General features: G+C 32.1%; 3 protein-coding genes across 3 annotated transcripts; all 3 read right to left on the minus strand.

Annotated features, from left to right (window-relative positions):
- Nucleotides 1-639: 639 nt before the first annotated feature.
- On the minus strand, nucleotides 640-3,474 carry LOC123198255 (receptor-like protein 6). Its single transcript, XM_044612967.1, has one exon. The coding sequence runs from the start codon at nucleotides 3,472-3,474 to the stop codon at nucleotides 640-642; it is 2,835 nt and encodes a 944-aa protein (XP_044468902.1).
- A 14,358-nt stretch (nucleotides 3,475-17,832) lies between these two features.
- On the minus strand, nucleotides 17,833-18,605 carry LOC123229351 (receptor-like protein 9DC3). The gene has a single exon (XM_044655506.1). The coding sequence runs from the start codon at nucleotides 18,601-18,603 to the stop codon at nucleotides 17,899-17,901; it is 705 nt and encodes a 234-aa protein (XP_044511441.1). The 5' UTR covers nucleotides 18,604-18,605; the 3' UTR covers nucleotides 17,833-17,898.
- A 16-nt stretch (nucleotides 18,606-18,621) lies between these two features.
- LOC123198349 (receptor like protein 23-like) lies at nucleotides 18,622-20,608 on the minus strand. Its single transcript, XM_044613076.1, has 2 exons — nucleotides 20,204-20,608; nucleotides 18,622-19,896 (listed from the first exon to the last, which is right to left on the minus strand). The coding sequence occupies exons 1-2, from the start codon at nucleotides 20,606-20,608 to the stop codon at nucleotides 18,622-18,624; spliced, it is 1,680 nt and encodes a 559-aa protein (XP_044469011.1).
- Nucleotides 20,609-27,624: the final 7,016 nt, after the last annotated feature.

Genomic DNA, 27,624 nt, shown 5'->3' on the forward strand with positions numbered 1-27,624 from the left:
TGCTTTTTCTGCTCTACAAAATGCAGTTAATTTCTGAACTTAGTACTTCTATTGTCAGAATTTTCTCTCTTTATTTGTATTATTTAGAAAGAAAACTGCAAGGATATAATCGTTAATGAAGAGCTTTCTAAGGGTAAATCTCTTTCTCACCGACCAATGCACAACACACCAAAACCTTTCTCTTCAGAGTTTTTTGTTGTGGAAAATGCAGAAAATTAATGCAGGGTGTGGAGTGTTGGACAGAGCAGATTGTTGTTGAAGGATGTTTGGTTTAAAGTTTCTCAGGTTTTGACAGTGCTTAATTGCAACTGCAGAAAAAGAAATTAAATGAATAGATGATAAGACAACAGAGTCATGACAACAAAGTTTCCTATGACTGTAAATGTTAATGAATGTAAAATAAGAGTATAAGATTATATACTGTTATGTCGTTAGATGAGATTAACTAACTTAAATAATGAAAAGGAACCACATAACAGAGTCCACACTTCTGACATTTTATTAAAGGATTTACTATATAGCGATTGACAGCTTGCATGGAAAAAAAATACACAAGATACAAAGCAAGAAAAAAAAAACTGCATATTATCAGCAAGCTAGTTTGCACTAATACTCACCCATGAGAACTTTTTGAATCAACTAAGTGCTTCTTCCACGTTTGTTGTATAGCCTTCTCCCCTTTCCAGGTTGTCTTCCTTCAACAATCCTTATAACCCATAGAGGCTTTCTTGTTGAGAACACAAGATATCCCTTCGTAACTCCTAACACCATTCCACATCCGTAGCCAATCAACACTGCTTTCCAACCAAAACCATTTGAAGATTCACCATCATCTGATTTTAAGAGTAGTTGTGCTATCTTCTTATAAGTTTCACATGTGTTTGACAAAGGAAATCCACATAATGCCAAATTCCCATCATATGAATTGTTTGGGAAGGTATCAAAGTGGTTGTCTCGAGGTATGGGTCCGCTGAGATGATTTTTTGACAAATTCAGAAATCCAAGAAAATTCAATTTGGTCAATTGCCCAGGAATTTTCCCGACCAACTTATTTGAAGAAAGGTCTAAGGATTCCAGATCACTCATATTCCCAATAGATGGTGGGATACAACCTATTAGGTTGTTTTGAGAAAGATTGAGAAGACGAAGAGCATGAAGCTTCCCAATTACTTTTGGAATCTCTCCATGAAAATGATTATTTGAGAAATCAATGGTAGTGAAAACAGTGATAATTTTCACTAGTTGATAGTCAAATCCTTTCCAAGTTACCATCACAGAATCTTGATAATAATTCTCACCCATGTATTGCAACCTTCTCTCAGCTTCACCAAAGTCCATCATGGCATTAAGATTTTTGAAATACCTGGCTGGCAAGGAACCACTAATTGTGTTGTTTGAGAGATCAAAGATTCTCAACTTAGGAAAACAATTTTTGGTCTTAGAACAACCCCAATTAGAACCGTACAATTTGTTGGAACGAAGAACCAACACTTGTAGCTCTGGAAGATTTCCCAACCAATATGGGAATATGTCATTTATCTTGTTGTTTCCAAGATCAAGAACTTCCAGCTTTGAACAGTTGATCAATGATTGTGGAATTGACCCTTTCAATTCATTGCTATTGAAGTTAAGGGTCCTATAGTTGTTTCCCCTTGCAAATGTTCTTGGAATGGAGCCATTAAATCTATTCTTCCGTAGATCTAACACATGAAGACTACTGAAATTTCCTATGCATTCTGGAATGTTACCAGATAAACTGTTATTTGATAGATCTAAAATCTTAATGAAGCTCATACTACAGATCAAGTCTGGTATCTCCCCAGTCAAATTGTTGTTTGACAGTGAAATTAATCTCAAGTAAGGCTGTGAAATTGGAAGCGATCCCTGGAGCATGTTAGAATGAAGGTCTAGATATTGAAGATTTTTCCATGGAAGCTGGATTGTGCCTGTGAGAGAGTTGTGGGAAAGATTTAGCCAGGATAGAGTATCCTTTCCAATCTCTAACATCCAGTTTGGTATGTGACCATGGATTTTATTTTCAGAAAGATCTAGCTGAGACAAATGATCTAGTCTTCTTAAGAAACCTGGGAATTCACTGATGTTGCAAGCAGATAAATACAAAGATTCAAGTTGAGGAAATGATGAGTTGACATTGAATCCGGTAGTGATCACAGACAAATTGTTATGAGAAAGATCAAGGTACCAAAGGTTTTTGAGCTTTGAAAACATGTGAAACTCTGTAATACCACTTAAACTATTTGAAGAAAGATCAAGGTATTTTAGACTCACAAGTTCAGAGATTGAACTTGGGATTGGACCAGTTAATTGATTACTTGACAAGTAGAGATAAGAAAGATGCGATGAGTTAACAAAACAAACTGGAATTGGGCCAGTGAGTTGATTACTTGACAAGTCTAAAAACCGAAGTTGTGTTAAGTTGAAAAAAAATTCAGGAAATTGACTAATAAAACTATTGTTCCAAAGATCTAAAAAATGAAGATTGGTAAGGTTTGAAAGAAATGATGGTATTGGGCCAATGAGTTGATTACTTGACAAGCCTAAAAACTGAAGTTGTGTTAAGTTGAAAAAAAATTCAGGAAATTGACCAATAAAATTATTGTACGAAAGAGATAAATCCAGTAGATTGGCAAGATTTGAAAGAAATGATGGTATTTGACCATTGAATTTGTTATATGAGAGACTCAAAGATGTAAGTTGTGTAAGGTTTCCAAGTATTGTAGGAACTGATCCTTGTAGAGTGCAATTCTCAAGAGACAATTCCCTCAAGTACAAGAGATTGCTGATTGAGTTCGGTAACTGTTCAAACATGCACATGTCGGAGACATACAAAGACTTGAGTGGTGTACTCCAATTACCTTTGGGAAGATGACCAGTCAAGTTGAAGTTACCTGCTAACCGAAGGATCTGCAGATTTGGTAGGCGAAAGACATCAACTGGAAAGTTCCCTTGCAATTTACAATACCATAGACTTAGATAAGTTAGAGAGGAAGATAGATTCTTCATCGAACTAGGCACGATGGAGGACATGTCCACACAATTAAGAACAAGGTCTTTTAACATCGTCAAATTCTGAACTAGCCTTTCAAAAACTGGTCTTTCAATTCTGACTGAAAATCTGTCAATCTCAAAATAGTATGAGGAGAAATCTAGTGTAACCAATTTTGACAAATGTGAGATTTCAAATGGAATATGACCACTAAAGTTTGAAAATGAGAGATTCAGGTGTGTCAAACTGGTTATTCGACCAAAATCAGGGGAAATTTTAGAGAGTTTAAAATTATTGAAAGCTAGATTGAGTTTTTTCAATTGAGGAAGAAGAAAAAGGCTAGTGTTTGAAGGGATGTTTCCATAAAGCCAACTACAACTAAGGTCGAGCCCAATCACATGACCAGTCACTAAATCACATGCGACCCCATCCCAAGAGCAACAATCAATATCCTTTTTCCAAGACATCATTTTTGGATAAGAAATGACATGATTGTATTCACAATCGGAGGTAGAAGTATTTTTGAAAGAAAAGAGTTGCTTGAATTGGAGTAATGCAGTAATCTGGTGATGAGAACAAAGTGTTGCACAAGTTTGAGAATAAAAGAGGAAAAATTGGAGGAAGAGAAATTGGTAAGAGCATGTTAGACAACCCATCTTTGCTTAATTATGATGAAATCACAAGAAGATGTATCATTATATATATAAAGGAAAAATGGAGGGTCACTATATCAGCAACTAATTTAAAGTCTTGGTCAACCATATGTAAACTTCTTATAAATTACTGATGTCATTATCAAAGTGATATAGAACAAGTGCTTCTCATTTTTATGTTTCTTTTTTTTATTTTATTTTTCATTTAATCATTTATTATGGGCCCACTAAATGAAAGCCTTGGACCCATCAACCCACACACACTCAAATTATGCCATGCTTGCCCTCTAAATTTTGGGCCCCATTTTTTTTAATAATTTCTTCTTTGTTGAATTAAATATATATTTTTTCTTTTAGAATGAGGGATGGATTCAAATCAAACCAGCTCAATGTTGGAAGTCGACTTAGTTTAGGTTTATTTAATTCAAATTTGAGCAAAGTTTCAATTAAGAGAATCAAATCGTTTTTAAAACTAAGTCAAATTTGAACAAGAGAGAGTTCAATTTGAGTATGACTTAAATTTATGACTCAAATTTGAGATTCAAATTTATGTTTTATTAACAAAATAATGTTATTTTCCTTAATATTGAATAAATAATATTGTTTTGTAAGATATCTTCAATCGAAATCACAAAGAGTTCAATATCTTTAATTAAAAGAAAAAAAGATGATAGTTCCTTATCTCTTAATATTGTTATCCTGTGTGGTTGTGTGCTTAATTATTATATATGTATAACTTAGTATTTTCGTGGTTGTCTTATGTTTATTGTTATAACCATACTTTTATCATGCTTGGTAACCATTAGCTTCTATTAACAGATTGCATCTCTTTTTAAGGGTCTTGAATCATAGCCTTCTGATTGGCCCTTGTAATTTTGGTCATTTTACTTTAACCTGATAGATTTACGCAGAAGTAGGTTCTATATAATATATTAAATAAATTGAATTTATGGCTTTTTTTGCATGCCTGTTCATTTTTATGGATGGAGTGATGCCCAACTTTTTGTATATGAAAAATTCAACGCAGAAGGTTCAATTCATCTATGAACTTAAGAAGTATGGCTGTAATAATTAATTGAACAAATTGTTTATTAAGTTATGTTGCCTGGATTGGCAAAATAAATTATTACTTAGCTACCTTATCAAAATTTAATGTATTTTCCCCTAGCATTTGGGGCAGCCTACTATTGTCAAAGAGGAAATAACTTTTCCAGAGTAAAGACTACTTCATAAATTATTGATTAGTCTTGGTCTTCACACACGTTCCAAGAAATTTCATTCAAGACTTTGAATAGTAAATATATCTAAAAGGCCAAAAGACTTGTTCCCACTCAAAGGTTTGATCATTGATGTAATTTCAAATTCTTATCCCAATTTTTAAAAACATAAAATCTCACTTATAAGTTAAATTTGATTAAAATTCTCAATTATATATAAGGGTTATCATTTTAACAATAATATTTTAAAATATATATAATTTATTATTATTTTTAATTTAAAAAATTAACAACTTTATCCTTGTATAAAATTTTTCTTTTTTAAAAAGTCATATTATGACTAATGTCATTTTTAAAGTGGTGCCAAAGAAATTAGATATGAAATCTCTTTATTTACCAGACTAACGGAGGTTGATTAAGATATATGTTATGCAGAAGTTTATGATATTTAATGTCTTTTTTTTTTTTTCTTTTTAACTTCTCTGCTCAAACACATCGGTATAATTATTGAGACAAGCAAAATTACTGAGTCCATGTGCGTTGAGCACAACATATATTCATCCTTTTTCACAATTAGGCTGATGCGGCGAAGAATAGGGCACATGATTTCTCCAATAATGAAATCATTTGAGAGTATGTTCGAAAAATTTTGGATGGTTAATTATTCAAAAATCTGAAACTTTGTACAACTCAAGTTTAAAGATAAGGTGAATATATATGTGGCTAATGATAATACTATGCTTTTAAAAGACCATTTCCTTTTTCTTTTGTGATTATGATGCCAGTGAATATAAATTGTGAACGTCATGAATCAATACAACCATAATATTGTCAAAAAAGGGTTAAAATTTTCTTGAAAAAGAAAGAGAAAGTTGAGCGTGAAGATTGGGGTAGAGGTCTTCTTCAATAATTTAACAAGCACAAGTCTTGGTCTCACAACAAGCGAAGTAGATTGCATAAGTAGCGAGTTTAACATAAACTGTGAATCTGTGCTTTTCATTTTCCCTTTCCTATTTATCTAATTTGTTTCACGAAGAAAAACTCTTGTAGTGCTTGAGATAATCTATTTTGAATAGGCAGTCGTATGCTAAAGCAAATATCCAAATGATCACAGATGTTACGAAAGAGAACACAGATTGGCTACAATATGATAAATCCCAACCCCATATAATTCACACTCGAGGGAAATTTCATATTAATGAGTGAGACAAAGGAGAATAGTTGTTGAATAACAGTAGTCTTGGTTATGCACTACCTATTCTCCACTAGGCAATGCATGACCAAGACTTTAATGGAGTGGTTCTTCCTAGTGGATGACTAAGACTTGGTTTTATAAGTAAGTCACTAGTCAAAATTCATGCAATTAAGTTATGGGATCTCCACTGCACGATATAAGATTTACTGGAATTAGCATAAGGCCAACTTAATGTAATATTTTCACAGTGGTTAAGAGGATTGAACATTTTTATATATTGAAAGCAAGTCATAGGGGAGAGGAAAAATAAATGCTAATAATAATAGCCAATGTGTTACACGTTGTCAGTTTTTTTTTTTCTTCAAAAAATCATTATGTATTTTCTAAATTTTTCTGTTTATATCACATTTTTCTTCTTATTTTATTGAATTTGTGATTTCAGGCAAACTGTCTATGAAAATCATCTTTCTTGTGAACTTGGTAAGAAATGTAAACTCATGTATTGCTTAATCTCACTCTCTTGTTCAAATATATATTGAACCTATCTATGATACTGTAACATGGCCACACTACTGCATGCTGCTATATCATATGAATACAAACGGGAAAACAATATTTGAAGGTATCAAAGTATCTTTTTTTTTTATATTAACATAATTGAACTTCCAAGTTTTAGAATTTTCCATTCAAAAGATTAAATTTTCACTATTTTTTATTGAAGGTATCAAATTAATCATTTAACTTCCAAAACAAAACAAAACAAATAATATTAGTTGTATATGTAAGGTACCTTCAATCAGAATTATAAAAATGTCAGCATTTTAAATTAAAAAAAAAAGTGATAATTTAATACCACTCGATGTCGTTATTGAATTTTATTAGAAAAGTAAAGAAAAAAAATCAATTAGCATGACTACACCATAGTGATGCTAAAGTTAAATCATTATACAAATGACTTTCCAACTTTTTTCCTTGGAAATAGTAGATAACTCTTTTGAGTAGGGACTAATTCATGAATTATTGATTAGTCTTGGTCTTCACATGTAGCCTTCACATATATATTCCAAGAAATATCATTTAGAACTTAGAATAGTCAATATATCTAAAAGGCCAAAAGACTTGTTCCCACCCAAGGTTTGATATAAGTCTAAACCCCCCTACCATCTTTGAAAAACTCAAACTCTCAACTATGAGTCAAACTTGATTAAAATTTTCAATTAAATATAAGGATAAAGTCGTTATTTTAACAATAATATTAAAAAATATATAATTTACTATAATTCCTCCCTAGGTTTTAAAAATTAACAACATCACATTTACCTAAAGTTTTTTAGTTTTGAAAAGTCATATTTCCCTCCTCCCAAACCTAGGGTTTTCTTTTTTTCACCTCTTTACCCACCATTTTTGTCTTTAACAACCTTCTCTTTCCACCATATACCGTCACTGTCTTCGTCTATTCACCTCTTCAGCTATAAAACTCATCGTTTAGATGATTTTTGTGGAAAGAGTAAATACTTTCTTGGAGTAAGAACTACTTCATGAATTATTGATTAGTCTTCGTCTTCATTAAATGCATTCCAAGAAATATCATTTAGGACTTGGAATAGTCAATATATTTAAAATAAACCTACTTTGTCTATGTTAATTATAAGTCAATAACAAAGATTGTAAGTCTTGGTCTACTAACTAGAAAGCAATATTGTCTATGTTAATTTCCAATCTCACATCCTATCTAGTTTGTTTTATACGGAAAAAAAATTCTTGTGGTGCGTGAGATCATCCAAATTGAACAGTAAGTTGCAGGCAAAAGCAAAAGACCAAATGATCACAGATTTTGTGAAAGAGAACATAGATTGGCTACAATATGATTTATTTTTTTCTTTTCTATTTATTTTTTGAGTCAAAGATCCAGATCTTGTGATTGCAAATACTTATGAACTTAAAATTTTGAAGGTAATCAGATGAACTAAAATTATTTTCTGCATTTTACACTGAACGTTAAATACAAAAAATAATTTGCTATAGAACACCATAGCTGAAAAGTCAAACTTTGCTTATGGAGATTGGTAATATAACGCAGAAAATCTGGCCATTATAAACGGAGAAAACCTGCGGTGAAGAAATAGGAAGGGCTTATTAATTTGCTGGCTGTTAGTTTCCAGCTTTTTTTTTCTATCTTGTAATTTCCATTTCCATGGGCCAAGGGGTATGCGTTGAGAAAATTTCTGCATAAACATCCAGTGTAATTTAAGCTTGTATGAAGTCTTGGTCTACTGTCTTGGACACAAATATGTCTCTCCGCTTCTGCTGTCTTGAAGACTTTTCATCATCTTCTGATATTGAGGGTGGTTGTAGTGGTCCATCACTTGTGCATTCTTTTGACTAAGGAAATCCATACAATCCAAAGTTTCCAGCATATGAAATATTTGACAAGGTATCAAAATGGGGTGCCCACTGAATGGGCCCTGTGAGTCGGTTTGTAGACCAATCTAGCACTTGAAGAAAGTTTAAATCTACCAACTACCATGGAATTTTTCCGCCAAGCTTGTTGGAAGGGAGGTCTAAAGCTTCAAGAGGGTTCAAACTTCCAAGAGATGATGGGATACAACCTGTTAAATTGTGTGAGGAACATGCTATAGGACTTCTAAAATAATGAATTTAGCCCTCATCAAGTCTTTGTCTATCAAAAACATATTACATTTCCATTCTCATGTTCATATTATCATAGGGCAGGGCTCATGATTACAATAATACTGATAGCTGTTAATGCATTTAAAAGTGATATTATTTCTTCAAACGAAACAATATTTATATCCATATATGAGAATAAATTTGAGTATTGGAAAGTAGGCACAATGCCTTGTACTTAATAGACCAAAAGATTGGTGCTGATCACACTATTGATATAATCAATCAGTTCTCTACCCCTTCCTCTGTGCATGAACTTAAAAATATAGTATAATTTTCATACGTTAACACATCCAAGTGCAATGTACATATTGTTTGGACCTTTTCGAATACACTTGAGTAACTAGAATGGTTAGAATTCTACCTACTTGTTAGCCTAATCAAATACAGGCAGAGGATAGAGAAATTCACTATACTTAAGTTTACTTATAAGGAGAACGCAAGAGATTAATAGCCCCCTTGAGTATAGTGTGTAACTCAAAACTCTAATCACTCAAATAAGTCTATCAACTTAGTAATGAACTCAAATAAGTCTAATCACTCTAATCACTTCATTGGAAACCCTAGGTTGTGTGGTCCTCCATAATCAAAGACCTGCAATAATGATAAGTCACCATCACCAATGACAGAAGACAAGGCATGGAGGTTTTTTTATTGGAAAATCGCTTTGATGGGTTATGGATGCGGATTGGTGTAAGGCATTTCCATGGGATACATTGTATTCATAACAAGAAAACCACAATGGTTTGTACAGATGGTTGAACAGCTGCAACCAATGACTGTGAGAAGGAGAAATTAGTATGTTCAAGTGTACTATTTTTCACTGATCAGTTGTAACAGAATGTCCTGTTTCTTGAAATGCAGGGGAAGTAGCATGTATCAAATCATTACTATTGTGAGCTTTAATTTTCCTTTTCCAGAGGAAGCCTACATTCATCTCATCTCATCACCTTCACAATTCATTTACACAAACATCTCCAATCACTGAAAATGACAAGAAGAATAGTCATCTACTAAAAAATCATCCTAGTATTCGCACAGAAATTGTATCAAATATCAACTACATGTATATATTCTAGTTTTCTATATAAACAACCAAGAAAGTGAGTTCCAGCTTTTCAGATTTTTTTTTTTTTTTTACATTCCTATGATGACACACCGAAATCCAAGAGAAAGAAATAGAATAATGCATTTTAAAGTGATATTTTTTTCTTCATATGAAACAATTTTTATTTCTCCGTCATGTAGCTTTCTAAATTTAAGTGCCAATTTATTCAAAATAGGATGAGAGTAGACCCCACCTGATGGCTTATTTTGGGGCCTAGAATTACCTGATATGAGAGAGGGCATGAAATGTTGATTAAGATTTTTTGGAATTAAATGATATAAGTTTATCACTAAATTTTTTTACTTTGTTAATTATTTTAAATAGTATAAAATAATTAATTGTTTGGTGCTATTAATATTTTATAAAAAAATAGAGATTATTACAAAAGTATAAAGTTTAATATGTGTTAATGATTATTGTATTTGATTGAAATAATAAAAAAAATATTAAAGTATTATTTTACTTAAATACTTTTAAAATATTATCGGCTATAAATTAGTATTATAATTGATTAAACTTTCATATATTTTGTTAAATATTTGATTTGTGTATTTTCTAAAATATATTTTATCTCACAAATCAAATGGGGTGCATGACTTACAAGTAGGATGATGCAGTGAAGAATAAGGTGCATGACTCACAATTAAGCTGATGCAGTGAAGAATGGGGTGCATGACTTCTCCAATAATGAAAGTTCTACGTTCACATTCAATTATGTCATGCGTGGAAGTCTTGCATGGACGCAAAAGTTGATTCCAAATTTTGAAAGACAAAATAAATTGATAGATAATACAAACAATCTTTTTTTTCTTTTAATTGAAGGTGTCAAACTAATCGCCTTACTTTTAAAACAAAATAAAATAAATAATCCTAATTATGTTTGTAAGATACCTTCAATTAGAATTACAAAAAAGTCAATATTTTCAATTAAAAAGAAATGATAATTCGATGTTATCCCGTTTTATTAAAAGGTTAAAGAAAAAAATATTTTAGCATGACTAGACCATATTGATGCTAAAGCTAAATCATTAAACAAACTATTTTCCAACATTATTTTCTTGGAAACAGTAAATTACTTTTTCAGAGTAAGGACTACTTCATGAATTATTGATTAGTCATAGTCTTTACATATAAATTCCAAGAAATATCATTTAGGAGTTGGAATAGCCAATATATCTAAAAGGCCAAAAGACTTATTCCCACCTAAGGTTTGATGTAAATCCAAACCCCCACCAACCAATTTTAAAAAACCTAAAGTCTGAACCATGAGTCAAATTTTATTAAAATTCTCAATTAAATAGAAGGGTAAAATCGTTATTTTAACAATAATATTAAAAATATATAATTTATTATAATTCCCCCTCCCTTAGATTTTACAAACAAACAATTTCACTTTTCCCTAAAGTTTTTCAGTTTTGAAAAGTCATATTTCTCCCTCTCAAACCCATCGTTTTTTTCTTCACCTCTTTGGCTACCATCTCTGTCTTTGACAATCTCTCATTTCCACCCTAAATTGTTGCTATCTCCCTCTCTTCATCTCTCTGCCATAAAACTTATTGTCTAGATAATTTTCGTGGAAAGAGTAAATACCTTTCTTGGAGTAAGGACTACTTCATTAATTATTGATTAATCTTGGTCTTCACTAAATGCATTCTAAGAAATATCATTTAGAATTTGGAATAGTCAACATATCTAAAATAAACCTACTTTGTCTATGTTAATTATAAGGCAATAACAGAGATTATAAGTCTTGGTCTACTAACTAGAAAGCAACAGTGTCTATGTTAATTTCCAATCTCACTAGGGGTGTGCATGGTATGGTTTGATGTGGTTTAAAAGCTTTTTCAAACTAAATTTAAAAAAAAAATGTTTGAAAAATTTTAACATTAGTCACATGCTACGACAAAACTGCATTACCGATAAACATGTGAAGAGAGATATTTCTGTGAAAGATCAATGTTGTTCACTTAATATTTATTTTAACTGCTAATGATCCTTTTGATGAGCAAAAAGCAGACTAGAATGCTTTGTCATGTCAACTTCTATGAATAGAGAGACTAAATTATATACCAGAGAGATTACAACCAAAAATGCGACTTCGAGCAGCAATGCAGTGATTTCCAGCTTCATTCTTCACTCGCATATATGGCAATGAGTGAGACCAAGGGGAAGAGTTGCTGAATAATAGTAGTCTTGGTCATGCACTACCTATTCTCCATTAGGCAGTGCATGACCAAGACTTTGATGGAGTGGCTCTCACTGAGAATTGGTTTTATAGGTGAGTCACTAGTGAAAATTCATAATATTAAGTTATGGCACACTAAATGAGACAAGATTTAGTGGAATTAGCATGAGGCCAACTTAATATACTATTAAACTATAAGCAATACTATGTATACTTAAAATGAATACTAAATTGGGTACTAATAATGATATGTCACTATTTGATTGGTGTTATTTTACCTCTAATTCAAAATTATTTAATCAAAGAGCTGTGATAACGATGAGTCAACATCACCGATAACAGAAGACAATGCATTGGGGTTTTTTTATTGGAAAATCGCTTTGATGGTTGTGGATGTGGGTTGGTGATAGGCTTTTCCATGGGTTGCATAGTATTCACAAGAAGAAAACCACAATGCCTTTACAGATGGTTGAACAACTCCAACCAATGACTGTGAGAAGATTCAAGGGGAGAAGAAATTGGTATGTTCAAGTGTACTATTTTCACAGATCAATTGTATCATAAAGTCCTGTTTCTTGAAATGCAGGGGAAGTAGCATGTATTAAATTATTACTATTGTGTGCTTTACCTTTCTTTTTCCAGAGGAAGCTTATATTCCCCTCATAACCTTCACAATTCACATTGACAAACATCTCTAATCACTTAAAATGGCAGGAATAAAGCATATTGCTTTGCTTTAAGTTCATCAAAGGATAATTAGCAAGTCACATACTTAGGAAACTGTTACCTTGTATGGGGATTTCCAACAGCACTAACAGATTTTACGGCTGGAGTTTTCAAGTTTTACTCGATGTCACATTTTTCTGCAAATGTAAATGAATGTAAAAACTGTGCGGATTAGATTAGCAAATATTGTTCTGTTATTTGATGAGATTATCAAATTTTAAGAGGATGAGGAATCAATAAAACAAGGTCAACACTTCACATCTTATTGAAGGATGTACTACACAGTGAAATTAATTGCTCACACTGACACAAAACAAAATATTGAAAACAAGAAAAATAAAATACTGCCATGTGAAATTATTGAATCAACTAAGTGTTTCTTCTTTCACGTTTGTTGTTCAGTATTCTCCCCTTTCTATGTTGTCCTCCTTTAACAATCCTGAAAGAAATAAGTTATAAAAGAGGTTCAATACTAAAAGAAATGATACATTTGATAACTGATTAGGAATTTCTCCTGAAAGACCATTAAAAGAGAGGTCTAATAACTTAAGTTGTGTAAAATTTTTTAGAAATGATGAGACAAGATCTATTAGATTATTGTGAAAAATGTTGAGGACTACTAGTAAATCAGGCTTTCATATATCTTTTGGAAGCAGTCCTTAAAATTGGTTGCTTGACAAATCCAAAGCTATTAAAGTGATTAGAATTCTCTCTATATCAAGTCTTGGTGAGATGAATTGAGAAACGTCTAACAATGTGTATCAAGTTTTGGTGATAGGTTTGCTGAACCCAAATTGTGTTGGAGCTCTGATTGGTACCTTGATTGAGTAGATATGATTAGATAAGACTGAATTATTATATGTCATACTGTTTCTTGTTTTATGTATTCTACAGTACTTGTACTCAATGCTTGATTTTGCACGGAAGCAGAAGCGAAATTATGTAAGAGAATACTCACTTTGTGTACTAACGGGGAAAAGTTTATGCAATTCTCATGTTCACTCATTTTATGGGCTCAGGCCCAAGAAGAAAGAAGATATCCTTCTTGGGCCTGAGCACATTTTAATTGCTCCAAAGTCTTGGATCAAAATCCGGCTCCTTCAACGTTTGAATTTTAAGGTGAAATAGGGGATTGTTTGTGTCAAGAGTAGAACGAAGAGATATCAGAAGATCAAAGTGCTCTAAATTGGATGGTTTGCGTCATTCAGGTATTTGAGTCATACTTAACACTCAAATGTGAAACCAGTCAACTCTAATTTTTTGATAACGAGAAATCTCATCCGAATCGAATCGATTTTTGAGCAAAAACAACCACATTGAAAAGGTGCAAACAATAAAATCTCTGGACAGATCCCCTCATGGTTTTGCAGCTTAACATCTATTCAATATTTGGAATTGCTTAATAGTAGTTTGAGTGGACCAATTACCCAGTGCTTTGGAAATTTTCTCCATCTATGGGTCTCGAATCTGGGAATGAATAACTTCAGTGGTAGAATCCCTCAAATATTCAATTCAACACGCTACTTCATATATGTTAACCTTAATGGTAATAAGGTGGAGGGACCATTTCCCCATTTGGCTAATTGCTTGAGGTTGGAAGTGTTTGATGTCGGAAAAAACATGATTAATGACAGATTTCCTGAATGGATAGGAAATCTTCCAAAATTGCAAGTAGTTGTCTTGAGATGTCCTACTGGTGATCCTGATGCCAGTTCCGCCTTCTCTAAGTTGCAAATCCTTCACCTTTCTTACAATCAATTCACTGGAAATCTGCCAACAAGATATTTGAAAATTTTTAAGCTATGCTGCAGGGGATAAAAATAATGCTGGACTCAGATATATGGTGTCAATTTTTTATTCTTATTATTCTATTACTTTCACTTTGAAAGGAGTTAGCCTAGGTATACACAAAATTCTAATCACGTTCATAGCTTTGGATTTGTCAAGCGACCAATTTCAAGAATCGATTCCTAAAGCCATTGGAAAGCTTGATTCACTCATAGTCCTCGATTTTTCTCACTTGACAGATCATGTCCCGTCATTAATAGAAAATTTAACATAACTTGAGTCATTAGAACTCATTTTTAACAGACTTTCAGGAAAAATTTTTAATCAATTGATGAATCTATCATAACTTTCAATATTGAACTTTTCATACAACCTATTTGTGGAATCTATACCTCAAGGAAATCAATTCAAAACATTTCCAAATGACTCCTTCATCGGAAACCCTGGGTTGTGTGGTCCACCATTATCAAAGACCTGTAATAATGATGAGTCACCGTCACCAATAACAGCAGACAATGCATGGAGGTTGTTTGATTGGAAAATCACTTTGATGGGCTATGGATGCGGATTGGTGTTAGGCATTTCCATGGGATATATTGTACTCACAACAAGAAAACCACAATGGTGTGTACAGATGGTTGAACAACGGCAACCAATGACTGTGAGAAGGTTGAAGAGAAGAAGAAATTAGTATGTTCAAGTGTATTATTTTTCACTGATCAATTGTAACAGAATGTCCTGTTTCTTGAAATGCAGGGGAAGTAGCATGTATTAAATTATTGCTATTGTGTGCTTTTCTTTTTCCAAAGGAAGCTCATATTCATCTCATCACCTTCACAATTCATATTGACAGACATCTCAAATCACTGAAAATGGCAGGACTAGAGCATAGTGCTTTCCTTTAAGTTCAGAGGATCTTTAGCAAGTCACATCAGAATGTCATGTTTCTTTTTCCAGAGGAAGCCCAAATTTATCTCATCACCTTCGCAATTCATATACACAAACATCTCTAATCACTGAAGATGGCAAGAGGAATAGTTAGTAACTAAAATTTCATCCTAGTGTTGGAATAGAAATGGTATCAAATGTCAACTCTATATATATATACACACATATTCTAGTTTTCTACATAAACAACCAAGAAAGCGAGTTCCAGCTATTAAGATCCTTCTTTTTCTTTTCCTATGATGACTTAAGGAAATCCAAGAGAAAGAAATAGAATAATGCATTTAAAAGTGGTATTTTTTCTTCATATGAAACAATCTTTATATCTATATATGAGAATAAATTTGAGCATTGGAAAGTAGGCACAATGTATTGTACTCCATAGACCAAGACATTGGTGCTAATCAGACTATTGATATAATCAATCAGTCCTCTACCCTGTCCTCTCTGCATGAAATAAAAATATATTATAATTGCCAAAAGTTAACACATCAAAAGTTCAATGTAAATGTAGTTGAGACATTTTCGAATACAGTTAAGAAACTAGAATGGTTAGAATTCTACTTGATTGCTAGTAAAGTTCACTGTACTGAATTTTAATTACAAATAGAATGCAGGGGATTGATAAGCTTCTTGAATATAGCGTATAAAAGTCTAACCATGCAAATAAGTCTCTCTCAACTTAGCAATGAATTCACAAATGGTCAAAACCCTTGTGGAATGACCAATGAACAATTGGTGGAACGACTTTGTTTTGACTTGCTAGGATGCCTAGAAAGCACATTCACCTCACCATAACACATATTTTGATACCGAAACTCCCAATTCATCATCTGAAACATCTTTCTTGAATTTGAGTCGCCATATCGAACACATATTATATTCACAACATGAAGACCTTTATGGTTTATAATAACGGTTGGAAGAGTGAGACTTTGAATCATAACAAAAGTGAAAAGAACCCATCCCAGAAGAGGGAATTAATGACTTCAAGTGTTGCTCTTAACAAGGTTAGTGTTTTGATTTTTATAGCATGCATTTTTTATATATGCTTCTGCGAGAATCTGAATATAAACTCCATTGATTTTTCAAGCTTCTTTTCTTTTCAGAGACAGTTGCTTGACAAGAGCGAGGAGCACAACCGATTGAATCAGCATGGTCTACATATTTTCTTTCAGCAGACTATTATAACTTATTAGGAAGCTTTCATGGTAAATCCAAATTTCCATCAAAGCATAAAATTAAAGCGCTTCAATTGTTTCTGGAAATAGTATTTTGTTTGTTATTTTTTTGGTTTGAAGTGCTGTAAGACATGAGTTGATGGTAAGCTACTACTTTTTCTGCTCGACAAAATGCAGTTAATTTCTGAACTAATTACTTCTGTTGTCAGTTTTTTACTTCTTATAAATCATGAACATTAAATAAAATCACTCTTATAACAAAATCATGAAGATTAATTTTTGCTATCCGTGTATTTTTCTCTCTTTATTTGTATTATTTAGAAAGAAAACTGTAAGGATATAATTGTTAATGAAGAGCTTTCTAAGGGTAAATCTCTTTCTCACTGACCAATACACAACACACTAAAACCCTTCTCTTCAGAGTTTTTTGTTGTGGAAAATGCAGAAAATTAATGCAGGGTGTGGAGTTAATTGCAACTGTTGTTAATGAAGAGCTTTCTAAGGATATAATTGTTAATGAAGAGCAGATAGTTGTTGAAGGACGTTTGGTCCAAAGTTTCTCAGGTTTTGACAGTGCTTAATTGCAACTGTTGAAAAAGAAATTAAATGAATAGATGATAAGACAAATTTGTGGTTATTAAACATTCTTGTATTAGTCTGAAATGCAGAAATTGTTTTTAGGTTGATGCAGTGAGGATTAAGATAGAGGACCCTGATACAATCCTCAACAATTTCATAGTCTCCAGAATGTAAACAATTAATTTGATAGAAAGAATGCTAAGAACAAAGCAGAATGAGCTGAATAAAACAATCAGAAGAGTTCTCATTAATCGAAAATATCCGTGTCACTCAATAAACATAAATATTTATGAATACAAATTCTATCAGTTCTTCATGAGTCATGACTTCATATTAATTTTCTACTTTAAAGTAAAGTTTCCTATGACTACAAATGTTAATGAATGCAAAATAAGAGTATTAGATTATATGTTGTTATGTTGTTTGATGAGATTAACTAATTTAAATGATAAGAAGGAACCACACAACAGAGTCCACACTTTGACTTTTTATTAAAGGATTTACTATATAGCGATTGACAATTTGCACGAAAAAAAATACAAGATTTAAAGTAAGAAAAAAAATACTGCATATTTTCAACAAGCAAGTTTGCACTAATGCTCACGCATGAGAACTTTTTGAATCAACTAAGTGCTTCTTCTTCCACGTTTGTTGTTCAACCTTCTCTTTTTTCTAGGTTGTCTTCCTTCAACGATCCTTATAAGCCACAAAGGCTTTCCTATTGAGAACACAAGATATCCCATCGTAACTCCTAATACCATTCCACATCCGTAGCCAATCAAAACAACTTTCCAACCAAAACCATTTGAGGATTCTCCATCACCTGATTTTAAGAGTGGTTGTGGTGTCTCATCATAAGTTTCACATGTGTTTGACAAAGGAAATCCACATAATGCCAAATTCCCATCATATGAATTGTTTGGGAAGGTATCAAAGTGATTGTCTCGAGGTATGGGTCCGCTAAGATGGTTTTGTGACAAGTCTAGAACTTGAAGAAAATTCAATTTGGTCAACTCACTAGGAATTTTTCCAATAAGCTTATTTGAAGAGAGGTCTAAGGATTCCAAAGCAATCATATTTCCAATAGATGGTGGGATACAACCTGTGAGGTTGTTTTGAGAAAGATTGAGAAGACAAAGAGCATGAAGCTTTTCAATGACTTCTGGAATCTCTCCAAGAAAATTGTTATTTGAAAGATCAATGGTTGTGAGGACAGTTATAATTTTCATGAGTTGAATCTCATGCCCTTTCCAAGTTACGATCACAGAATCATGATAATAATCTTCACCCATGTATTGCAACCTCCTCTCAGCTTTACCAAAGTCCATCATGGCATTAAGGTTTTTGAATTACCTGGCTGGCAAAAAACCACTAAGCTTATTGTTGGAGAGATCAAAGATTTTCAATTTAGGAAAGCAATTTTTGGTCTTTGAACAACCCCAATTAGAACCATACAATTTGTTAGAACGAAGAACCAAAACTTGCAGCTTTGGAAGATTTCCCAACCAATATGGGAACATGTCATTTAACTGGTTGTTTCCAAGATCAAGAACTTCGAGTGCTGAACAGTTGATCAATGACTGTGGAATTGACCTTTCCAATTCATTATTGTTGAAGTTAAGGGTCCTATAGTTGTTACCCCTTGCAAATGTTCCAGGAATGGAGCCATTAAATCTATTCTTCCGCAAATCCAACACATGAAGACTACTAGAATTTCCCATGCATTCAGGAATGATACCACTTAAACTGTTGTTTGAAACATCTATAATCTGTATGAAACTCATATTACAGATCAAGTCTGGTATCTTCCCAGTCAAATTGTTGTTTGACAGTGAAATTAATCTCATGGAAGGTTGTGGAATCGGAAGTGATCCCCGAAGCATGTTAGAATGAAGGTCTAGATATCTAAGATTTCTCCATGGAAGCTCTATTGTGTCGTTGAGAGAGTTCAAGGAAAGATTTAGCCAATAGAGACTATCTTTTCCAATTTCTAACATCCAATTAGGAATTTGACGTTGAATTTTATTTTTTGAAAGATCTAGCTCCTCTAAAATATCTAGACTTCTTAAGATGTCTGGGAATTCACTAATGTTGCAAGCTGATAAATGCAAATAGTGAAGCTTGGAAAAAGATGAGTTGGTTTTGGATGCAGTGTTGACTAATAGACTATTATGAGAAAGATCAAGCTCCATAATGTTTTTCAGCTTTGAGAATAAGTGAAGTTCTACAATTCCATTGAAATTGTTTGAAGAAAGTGAGAGAACGATTAAATTCACCTGTTCAAAGATTGAACTTGGAATAAAGCCATTCAATCTATTATTACCCAAATGAATGAATTCCAAAGATTTACTTTGAAATTGATCAATATGGCCAGTTAATTGGTTATAAGCAAGGTTCAAGTATTTCAATAATGGTAAAGTGAATAACCAAGATGGTATTGTGCCATTGAGAGAGTTATTATATAAGGAAATAGTAACTAAATTTGAAAGACCACTTGCATGAGAAGGGATGGGGCCAGTAAGTTGATTATTAGCGAAGCTTAAAAGAGAAAGTTGCATCAAATTGACAAAAAGATCTTGAAATTCACCAGTAATATTATTGTCTGAAAGATCTAAATGACGGATCTGAAAAAATTTGAAAGAAATGATGGTATGTTACCGCTAAAATTGTTCCCGGAGAGTCTCAACTCATTAAGCTGGGTAAGGTTGCCAAGTGATATAGGAATTGACCCCACTAAAGTGCAGCCACTCAGATGCAAATGCCTCAAGGATATGAGGTTGCCGATTGAATTAGGTAATTCTCCCGAAAAACTCACGGAAGAGACATCCAAATAATTAAGGGGGCTACTCCAGTTAGCCTTGGGAAACTTACTTGTTAAGTAGGTGTTCCCTTTTAAACTAAGCATCTGTAGATTTGGCAAGCAGAATATACTATCTGGGAAGTGCCCTTGCAATGCACAAGACTCAAAGATGTTAGAGAAGAAGAAATGTTTTTCAGGGAACTAGGTACAATGGCAGACATGTCAACAACATTGAGAAGAAGTTCAATTAACTTTGTCAGATTTTGAACTAACCCTTGAAAAACTTCTCTTTCAATTCTCAAGAAGGGAATTTCTGGCCAAGGTGAGATTTCGAGAGAAACAGAGAGGTCAAGAGAAACCAAATTAGACAAGTGGGAGATCTCAGTTGGAATTCTACCACCAAAGTCTAAGTAGCACGGAAACAAACTTATATAGGATGCGTTTCCACGTTTCGGAAACGTTTCCGTTTCCGAAACTCCCGGAAACGTTTCCATTTCCGAAACTCCCGGAAACTTGTAGGAAACATTTCGGGTCATTTCAAAATTTTTGAAAAATTTTGAAACACATTTATTTTAGAAGAAAAATCATGAAATCGATTAAACACATATTTTATATTTTCAAATTGAAAATGTCTTTAAATCTTATATTGAATTCATCTCTTCTCTACTTTTTGATGTGTTACTCATTTCTTCTCTGACATATCATATAAATTAGTGTGTATTATTGTTTTTTTCTTAAATATCTATATGCGTTTGCTTAAGAACAATTTATAATAAGTTCTATAATTCTATTTTATAGTATTTTTTCTCTTTATTTTTTTTATTATTTATTTTTATATTATACAAGTTTATGTATTTTTATTATAAAAAATTAAGTATTTATAAAAAAAAACCCTTATATTTTTTATATTTATAAGTTTCCCCACGTTTCCGTTTCCTACATTTTTTAAAAAATGCATTTCCACGTTTCTGTTTCCGTGTTTCCACGTTTCTCCGTTTCCGTTTCCGTGTACATAGACCAAAGTTTGAGTTGGAGAGGTTGAGGTGTGTCAAGCGAGGAAAGTGACTGAAATGAGAAGAAATTTGGGAGTTATTGAAATCATTGAAAGCCAGATTCAGCCTTTGCAGGTGAGGAAGGAGGAAGAGGGTGCTGTTGGAAAGAATGTTGCCATGAAGCCATCCACAACTAAGGTTGAGGCCAATCACATGACCATTTGAATTATCACAAGTGACACCATCCCAAGAGCAGCAATCCGTATCTTCTTTCCAAGACATTGTTTTTGGATAAGGACACCTTCCATCACAATATGGTGATATTTCATTTCCAAACAAGTATTCAAATTTATAATTCTCACAATAAATGGAGGAAGAAAGATTCATGAAAGACAAGTGATGCTTAAACTGGAGCAGTGCAGAACTCTGCTCATGTGAACAGAGTGTTGCAGAGCTTGGAGAGTAGACATATAATAATAGGAGGAAAACAAGTTGAGAAAACATCGTAAGAAAGCCCATTTTCTCTGCTTGTGAAATCTCAAGAATCAGAAAATAAATAGAAGAGTAATGGAGGGTCAGTACAATATGTCGCTACATTGTCTTCCTATTTACATAGAAAATATTGCCACATCAATCGGATCTGATTTGAGTCTTGTCAGCCATAAACTTGTAAGCCAAGTTGATAGTAACAAATGCAAGTGGGAAAATTTGATCTTTTAAAGCTCTACTAACTGCAAAGATGGAAAAGTAAAGCACCAAGAAATACTGTGTCATTTAGAGAATTGACAGAAATTATTATTATATTTTTTTCTTAGGTTGATGCCGTGAGGATTGGAATGGACGACTCCATTAATATTGTCTACATTAATTTCCAATCGCACATTAATATAAGAAAAGAATCTTTGCAGTGCTTGAAGTCACTTTCTAACCAAGTATTTTCTTCTCCCTATTTTGTGGTTCGTATTGAGATACTCTAATTTGAAGAATAAGCCACACGCTGAAGCGAAAGCGTAATGTTGATATAAGGGGAGTTTTGATGATTAATATGTATGATTAAAATGATAAACTGTATTTATATGAAACAAGGCATTCTGTTACAAGAGAAGGGAATTCTGCTTTGATTTGCTTATGCAAGATAAGGATTCGAATCTAACAGAAATAGGAGTAGGCTCCATATCAATGTGAGGTGTACAGGAATTGCAATATAAAACTGAAATGCTTCAAACTAAATTATTTGAGAGTACATTACAGGAATTTTCGATACTTGACTATTCAAAAATCTGAAGATTTGAACAATTCAAGTTTAAAGGTAAGGTGAGTATTTATGTGGCCAATGAAAATACTTTGCCTTTAGAAGGCCTTTTCTTTTCTCTTTTGTGAATATGATTGTAATATACAGTTTTTGTATAAAGGGAAAAAGAAAACAAGTATACTTTTTGATAAAGAAGATATTAAGAGATATTAAAATTAAATAGATATGGTTGCAAAGCAAAAATTAAGGAAATTATGTGTTGGAGGATTATAAATAAGGATTTTAGGATTTGATGGATTTTTTTTTAAAATAGAAAGAAGGGATATGATTGGATTGATTGAGAGATAAGAAGATATTGATTGATTTTAATTGAAATAGTTTTTATCCCTTTGAATAGATTTTTATTGGCTATAAAATTATTTCTCTAAAAGTTTAGACCTCATAAGTAAATCAACAATATTAGTTTTTATTTTTATACTTGGCAATTGAAAAATGGAGAGGTGTAAAGTTATTTGGATCAACAAAAAGGGTTGGAGATTTGAGTAAGTTTAATCTTTCAATTTTATTTTATTTAGTTTAGTTAAATTTAGATTTAAATTATGTTAGCATCATAGTTAGGTCAATAATTGTGTTTGTGCATATTAGAAACTAAAAATTCTGGACAGTTTGTTATTTTATCTTTATTAAATGTTTTGATGAAGAAATTTATTTTATTTGCAATCGAAAAAGTTTCTGGAAATTTTATAACATGTGTTTTCAATTATATCAAATTTTCGTGAATTTTTTATAATTACAGAATTTATTAAAAATCTTATAGCAATGACTGTTCAATAGAAAAAACAATCTGTATTCTGGCAATTTGATGATCTGGATTTCTTGAACATTTTGACAAAGTATTTGAACTCAATTTTATCTGAAAATTTTTCTGCAAATTGTATTATATGCCTATTCATACATGCCCAAATTTCATAAAGTTTCAATGCCTATAGAAATTTTTAAAAATCAAGAAATAAGGGCTGTCCAGTAAAGATCTGGTTTCTTTGACAGGGTTGATGTGCTCTCTTTATTGAACGTTTTGAAAACGAAATTTAACTTTGTTTCATTTGAAACTTTTTGTCAATATTTTACTACATGTCTACTTTAATTTGTCCGAATTTTGTGAATTTACCATGAGTGAGTAATTTATTAAAAATCTTGTAATCATAACTGTCCAGTAAGAAGTTTGTATATGCACAGTTGGTTTTAATGGAGTTTAGTATGATTTAACACTAGGGTGATGATTTGTAAGGTTTATAGATTATTAATGGATACTTCTAAGATTAAGATCTGATAGTATTAAGTTTGAATTATGATTGCTAGGACAACGTGAAGATATTGGTATCTCGTTGGTTGATTAAAGACATAGTTAGAAAGTATTGAGGTAAGTAAAAGCTTATATAATATGTAATGATTTTTGTTCTATATGAAAAATGTTTATATGATTATTTATGTTATAAAATTCTTTTTACTAAGATTGATAAGTTACATTATGGTTTTGTTTTAGAAGTATATGATCTTGTTATCTAAATTACTTTTAAAAAGCATTTTGATATTTTTCTATAGAAGAAAACTTATGTTATATTATACTGTTGTTAAGATAAAAATATTTGAATGAATTCCTTGAATAAAGATTTTATGCTATTTTTCAAAGATAAAGATTTGTTAGAAAAACAAGTTTTATAAGATTATTTTGCCAAATGTCCATAGGATTTATGGATCGATAAATATAACCGGATCATAAAACATCCAAGGACATATGTTGAATGATGAAAGGTTTGCGGACCAATTATAAATATGAACTCAATGAAGGGTCTGCGGACCAATTATGAAAACGATGAAAGGTCTGCGGACCTATTACGAATATGAATACGATGAAGGGTCTGCAGACCAATATGAATTATGAAAAGTCTGCGGACTTATGATTAATATGAATAAGAATCGAACCAAGTCACCACGAATGTAGGTGACACTATGTGACAAAGGCTAAGTACAAATTTTATGTTTTTTTATGAGTAATGTTTATGAACTATTTTAAGATTATCCCTTATGATTGATATAAAATATTTATGTTTGTTTCTCCTTAGGATAATGAATATGAACTTGTTTATATTGTTTTTTTTTTTTCTTAAAATTTGTGGAAATGTTTTAGTTCCGTTATAGTTAAGGAATATTAAGGGTTTTTTTTATTTATTTTGACTAATTATTTTGAAAATAAAGACGTTTTATGATGTTTATTTATTAAAAAGTTATGTATTATGTTTGTTTTTATTTATCGAGTTAACGGCTCACTCCTCGTCTCCTTTATTTTGTAGAATAAGTTTTCTAGATTAGCTAGGAGGGGTGGAATAAAATGAACTCAAGCTGAGTTGGGAGATTGAAGAGTTTAGATGTCTAGATTTTATTGTTTATGAATATTGTAATTGTGGATTATTTATAAGGTGTGATTATGTTTAATTATTTTCTTTTTGGGGATTATTTTGGCAAAAATAAGAATATGTTATGCTATAGAATTATTTTTTTTTTTTAAAATGAAGTCATAGATTAAATTAGTTTTGCATTTTCAAGTGAGGTTAGAATCTGGGGTGTTACAATGATGCTTGTTAAAGTAACTTGTGAACGTGGTAAGCAGAATCAATATAAACAGAATTTGCTCATAGAAGGATTAAATTTTCTTGAAAAAGAATAAGAAAGTTGAGCGTGAGGATTGGTGTACAGGTCTTTGGTACGTGCTGTCGTTGACACCCAAATTAAATCCTAAATTCCTGTAATAAAAATGTAGTAAAGGAAAGTAGGGATCGATCCCTCGAAGAGCCTTGATTAGTACGTCGTTACAAATAATCGAAACAAAGAAATAAAAAGGGGGTTTTGAACTGAATGCAAATTATAATGGAAAACAATAAATAAAAATTCAGAAAAGTAATCTAAAAGGAATAAATTGATTTAACAAACCTTGGTCTTCGGTCACATCCACCAATGGAACTACGATTGATCATCGAAACCAAAAATATCAAATTAATTAATTGAATATTCGTTGTGGTATTGAATTAACCTGTCATTCCTTACTATTAGTTAACCAAAAACATGTATTCCAATTAACCCTTATTGATTAATAATTCGGATACGATCTCGAATTTAATTAAACAATAGCATTATGAATCAGAAAGACCAACGAAGCAAGACAACACAAACGTACGACATTGCATTTAATCTAGTTGATTATTTTCCTAGGATTAAAGTTTCTGACGCAGCAAACGATAAACCTAGTTGCCACTTCGATTAGGTGGATTGAACAATTACGGATTCAGCACCTAAACTAGCAATAGATTATATTAATTGATAAACTAATTGCGCACTTTAGAAATCAACCAACACAATCATGAAAAATAATTCAGAAAGATAACCAATACTCAAATAATTAAAAGATGCATTAAAGAACAAAAATAAATCTCACAATCATTGTAGTTCCATGGTTTCAGATCCCTTCAACCAAGATAAATTATTCAGCCACTGTAGACCATGTTTTTCTCTCTAATTCTCTAAGTACAATGGTTGATAATTCTCCAATAAAAAAATAAGAATATATATATATATATATATTATCTTCCTACTAAAAATCTGGAAATTGAATCCTAATCCAATCAAGCAAAGTGATACATATCTTCCCAAAAAGAAAGGAAAAGATATGTATCTTTAATATATATCCTTCTTCCTAAAATCTCCTTCCTTATCTAGCTCAATTAATCCTCTTTTCCAGCTGGTGATTATCCCTTTCCTTGGAAGCAAATCTTAATTTTTTATGGACTCTTGTAACAGATCTGGACATTCAGATCTGCTTTCCGGATTCTGCTCTCATCTTTCACGTGCCCACGCCTAGTCTGCATTACGAAATTTCCAGTTTAATATATTTGCTGCAGTTTTTCCTCTTTTTGGCCCTATTTATTCCAAAATTGCTCAAAGCTTCCTAAATGCAAAAAGATAAGTAATTCCATTAGATTAAATCAAATTTCCACATAACACAAGGGAATTATAAATCAAAATAGTAACAATTAATGGCCTTATCAGTCTTTTTCAATAATTTTATAGGCACAAAGTCTTGGTCTCACTAAATGAATTCGATAATGTCAAAGGTTAGTTTTATGGCACAACAGCGGAGTAGTTTGCACAAGTAGTGAGTTTAAAATAAACTGTGAATCTGTTCTCCTTATTTTCCCTTCTCAATTCATCTAATTTGTCTTATGAAGAAAAGCACTCTTGTAGTGCTTGAGATATCTTAAGTGAACAGTAAGTCACAAGCAAAAGTGAAAGTCCAATTGATCACAGATATTGCCAAAGAGACATAGATCGGCAACGATATGATAAGGTTGAAATATGTATGGTTTATCATTATTCCTTGAAATACATTAGACATTTCTCATCTCATACATTTTTTTTCTATATTTCCCTTGTTTCTATTCATTTAGAGTCAAAGATCAAGATCCTGTAACTGCAAATATTTATGAACTTAAGATTTTGAAGGTAATCGGTTAAACTTAAAATTATTTTCTGCATTTAACACTGACTGTTAGAGGCAAAAAATAATTTGCTATAGAACACCATAGCAGAAATTTCATAAACCTTGCTGATGGAGGTTATATGTAATGTGGAAAATCTGGCCATCATAAATATAAAAAGCATGCAGTGAAGAAATAGGAAGAGCTTATTAATTAGGTAGCTGTTAGTTTCTAGTATTTTTCTATCGCGTAATTGTCATCTCCAAGAGCCAAGAGGCATGAGTTGAGACAATTTCTGCACAAACATTTAGTGTAATTTAGTTAGCTGGTATGAAGTCTTGGTCTCCTGTCTTGGAATCAAACATGTCTCTGTCTCCATTTACTGTCTTCAAGACTTTTCATCTTCTTCTAATATTCAGGGTGGTTGTAGTGTTCCATCACCACTGCATTTTTTGAAAGAGGAAATCCACGCAACCCCAAGTTTCCAGCTTATGAAATATTTGGGAAGGTATCAAAATTCAAATTTACCAACTGCCATGGAATTTTTCCATCAAGCTTATTGGAAGGGAGGTCTAAAAATTCAAGAGCATTCAAGCTTCCAAGTGATGATGGACCAGTACAACCACCCTGATCAAGTCTTGGTCTATTAGTTTTGTATTACATTTCCATTCTCGTGTTCATATATTATCACAGGGCAGGGAATTCAAAGTAAAGATAAGAGTAAGCTCCATAACAATGTAAGGTGTGCAGAAATATCAGTCACTTCTATAAACTGAAAT

This window comes from Mangifera indica, chromosome 1 (assembly GCF_011075055.1).
Source record: "Mangifera indica cultivar Alphonso chromosome 1, CATAS_Mindica_2.1, whole genome shotgun sequence".
In the NCBI taxonomy this organism is placed as follows: domain Eukaryota; kingdom Viridiplantae; phylum Streptophyta; class Magnoliopsida; order Sapindales; family Anacardiaceae; genus Mangifera; species Mangifera indica.

What these genes read in the sequence shown, in the direction of transcription:
- LOC123198255 (XM_044612967.1), bottom strand. Translation starts at nt 3,474, where the DNA reads ATGTCTTGGAAAAAGGATATTGATTGTTGCTCTTGGGATGGGGTCGCA.
- LOC123229351 (XM_044655506.1), bottom strand. Translation starts at nt 18,603, where the DNA reads ATGATGGACTTTGGTAAAGCTGAGAGGAGGTTGCAATACATGGGTGAA.
- LOC123198349 (XM_044613076.1), bottom strand. Translation starts at nt 20,608, where the DNA reads ATGACCCGAAATGTTTCCTACAAGTTTCCGGGAGTTTCGGAAATGGAA. An exon ending in GCAAGGGCACTTCCCAGATA is followed by an intron (nt 19,897 to 20,203) that starts GTATATTCTGCT and finishes AAATTTTTTCAG; the next exon opens with ATCCGTCATTTAGATCTTTC.